We start from the raw sequence: 3,934 nt of genomic DNA, 5'->3' as shown, positions 1-3,934 counted from the left end.
TTGTGGCCTTTTCCGAAGGATTTTGGCCTTCGGTAATGCCCTTCGTTACTGTAGTGATTTTAAATCAATTGCTTATTCTCTATATTATATTTTGAGCTTAATGATAATTGGATCTATATATTGAGGGTGAGCTTCTATTCAATTGAGCTTATATTTTTAGGGGGAACACTTCTTATTTTTTTATTATGATAAAAAAGGGGGGAAAACAAGCTAAGTCTTTAAAGTAATATACATACATGTAATATTCTTTTTTTTTTCTAAAGTTTTATATATATGCATGACATTACAAAAAGCTTTAAATAGTGTTTCTGATCATCATAAAGAAGGAAGAATTAAAGTCAAGGAAGTTTTATAATGAAGTGTTTCAAGATTAGAAGAACTTGTTACTCAACTTGTTCATCAATTTAAAATTTTTGTAATAAATCATTTGTAGTAGTATATTAAACCTAGCATAGAATGATGCAAAACAAGTTCGAGAGACCTTCAAAGAAAAACATTATTTCATAAACGCACTAGAATAATCAATTATTAATTGTGATAATAGATTATCAATAGTAGTTGTGAAAAGACTCTTTCACTTCTGATATAATTTCAAACTTGGACCTATAAATACCTTGTCTTTAAACACTTTCGAACTACTTAATATTTCTAAGAAGTTTAGTACTTTTATTAAGAAACTTTTTGTGCTTTAAGTGTGAGCTTGTAAACCCTTGTGTTGGTAGAAGAAAGTGTTTCCATTAGTGTGTCTAAGTGAATGCACATTTGTTTTTGCAAGGTTAAGGTTAAATTGCTCATCCTTTTGTGTCAAAAGGAAGTGCTAGTAATCTTTTGTGTGCTCTATAAAGGTGAACTCTAACTTTTACTCTATTATCTTAAGTTTTATGTTCGGGTTATTTCATAGTTATTAGTTAATCACTCTTTTAGAGAGATTAAAACTGAATATATTGTTTGATCTAACTCAGTATAAAATCATTTATTATTGTTTCTTTTTTCTAAATTTTTTTATTTACTTGTTATTATGTTAAAGTAATTATTTTTATTGTGAAATCAGTTTAAAAAGAACAACTTTTTAAAAAATATCATTTTTATCAAATAAACCAACTCACCTTCTCATTTTTATCTTTTCACAAAGATTTCATTGCGTATTTTTAACATAGATCAATATAGATCTATTCACTACAAAAATTATTAACAAATAAAGTTAGTTGATAATAACAATTTTTTGTTGATGAAAAATATTTTAATTAAAAAATAACAACCAAAATGTTAATAAAATGATAAATTCTCCGGACAATTAAAAAAATAGTAATAATTATCATAAAAGTACATCCATTGATTGATGTTAACATTAATTATTCATTTATAATGATTGCAACTGAACTTTTTCTTTCATAATGAATATTTTTTTCAAATGTGTGATATAATTTTATTGTAGATTTATTGTTATTCTTTTATGTTTTTTTATAAAATCGACAACTATGTCTACCTACAACTTATTTAATGACTTTCTTTTTCTTAAAAACGACTGATATTAACTGCGCCTGTAAGTCTCCGTCAACGATTAAGATGCTCATGTCTCTAATCGTTTAACAAGTCGAAGTACCTTACGAATACAAATGTCAAGTCTTTGCGTGACAAATTGTCAAAGTGTAGGATTTCAATATTTCACTTTAAAATTATACATAAATTAATTCTAATTTACGATTTTAATTTTTTTATCATTTTTCAATTTAAGACAAAGTTAATTATTTTCTCTTTTAATGATGATCATATTCGTATATTTAAATAGAAATTCTTAAAAGGATAATTCATTATTTTAAAAAAATTAAAATAATTTATAACACATTTGAAAAAGTTTTAAAATTTTAATATTTTATTAAAATAATTAGATTATCTAAAATTAACAAATATTTCAAACATTAATTTTATGTTTTTGAATTCATATTTTACTTTTTATAATTGTTTTAATTTAATTTTAATTGAAATGTGTAATAACAGCATTATAAAATTGATAATTTTATAATTTTCATTTTATATTAAACAATAAAAAATATTTTGTAATGTTTACATTAATTATAATATTATTTCAAATTAATATACAATTTTCATATTTTTTTTAACGCGTGAAAATAAAATAAAAATGTTAAATGACAAAATAAGACAATAAACTAAACTAATAAACAAATAAAAAATAACGAAAAAATATAAAATTTTAAATATTCACTAAATATAAAAAAATAATATAAAATATAAAACACAATTAGAAATATACAAATTTCTTGGATTTCTTTAAGAATTAGAGTTATATAAATTAATTGGAGGTAGGTGCCTGATCAATATAAATACGGTGAAAAGTGGAATTGTGCACATATGGCAACAATGAGATTGAAGGAGATGCAGAAGCAGCTGACCAGACTGACCGTGGTGTTACTGATGGCAGTAGCAGCAGCCAGCCAAGCCCTGCCAGGCTGCCCGAACTCCTGCGGAATTGTTTCTTCGATTCCGTATCCATTCGGCATCGGCTATTCTTCCGGTAAAAACTGTTTTCTGGAGAACGAATTGAATCTCACATGCACAAACTCAATCTTATATCGCGGTAGAGGTAACGTCCAAATTCTGAACATAAGCCTCGACGGTAAAATCGAGATGCTCAGCTACATATCCCGAGTCTGCAAAAACGAATCCTTAGGTGCAGAAGCAACATACGGCATCGATACCAGTCTCAGAACACCGGCTTTCGCCATTTCTAGTGAGGACAACAAGTTCGTGACCGTAGGCTGCGACACCTACGGCTATCTCAACAGTTTCCGCAACGGCACACAATCTTCAACGGGATGCTTGACCAGATGCAACACCTTAGAGAGCGTTGAAAGCATGCAGAGAAGTGGAAACTGCACGGGCATAGGGTGTTGCCAGGTCGACATTCCTCCTGGGATGAAGAACATCACTTATCGAGCTTTCTCTTTCAACAATTTCAATTCCACTTCCGATTTCAACGAGTGTGGCTACTCCTTCGTCGTCAAAAACGGCAACTACACTTTCTCCGTCGATCATTTAAGCGGCGTCCGGTTCAATATGACACCTCTTGTCATGGATTGGAGCGTAGGAAGCGACACGTGCGAAGCTTCCATGGTCAGAGCAGATTATGCATGCAAGAGTCCTTATAGCGAGTGTGAGAACTCCCCCTTTGAATATGGTTACCGATGCAAATGTAAACCTGGGTTTCAGGGAAACGCCTACCTTCTCGATGGCTGCCAAGGTAATTCATTCATTTATTACTTAATTTAATATTTACACAAATTTAACGACTAATTTTTTGGAGTCAAATTCATTTTTCTTAACCTATTAAACGTGCTAATTTTTAATACTATAAAACAAGGTCTTTGTCATATATATATATATATATATATATATATATATATATATGGGGTTTGTTAACAAGCGTACGTCTGTTTTTCAGTTGGTACGTTTTAACAATGTGGACCTGATTATAGTAGACAAAAATACCTTCATTTATCATGGATTATAAGTTTTAAGGTCAAAGATATTTAAATAATTTTCATTTTCAAAACTAAAAAAAGAAAAAAGAAACCTCCAAACCCTTACTCATCTCCCTCATTCCTCTCAACCCTTTCTTTTTCATCTTTCTCACTCCAACATTTTCTCTGTCATCTCTCTCACTCCAACATTTTTTCTGTCATCCCTATTGTTGTCCCAATTGAAAAAAAAATCAGAAACACTGTCATCAGAGATATTTTCTCTTTCATCTCAATATTTTCTCTGTCATCACTCCAACATTTTTTCTCTCATCTCAACCCAATTGAAGATGGTGGTGGTAATTTGAATCAGAGATATTTTTTAAAAATTGAAAAAGTTTACTCTTTTATAATCATTTTATATTTATTAATCTGTGTAAAATGAATATAAACTTTGT

General features: G+C 29.2%; 1 protein-coding gene across 1 annotated transcript in view; it reads left to right on the top strand.

Moving 5' to 3' along the window:
* The first annotated feature begins 2,379 nt into the window (after positions 1 to 2,379).
* The window catches only part of LOC106763656 (putative wall-associated receptor kinase-like 16), a 5,885-nt gene continuing 4,330 nt past the window's right edge, over positions 2,380 to 3,934 (top strand). Inside the window, exon 1 of the mRNA XM_022782217.1 lies at positions 2,380 to 3,259. Coding sequence (XP_022637938.1) covers positions 2,380 to 3,259 — 880 coding nt within the window. The remainder of the gene's footprint in view (positions 3,260 to 3,934) is intronic.

The sequence above is a fragment of the Vigna radiata genome, chromosome 6 (assembly GCF_000741045.1).
Source record: "Vigna radiata var. radiata cultivar VC1973A chromosome 6, Vradiata_ver6, whole genome shotgun sequence".
NCBI classification, from domain to species: domain Eukaryota; kingdom Viridiplantae; phylum Streptophyta; class Magnoliopsida; order Fabales; family Fabaceae; genus Vigna; species Vigna radiata.
This window is presented reverse-complemented; position numbering and strand designations above follow the sequence as displayed.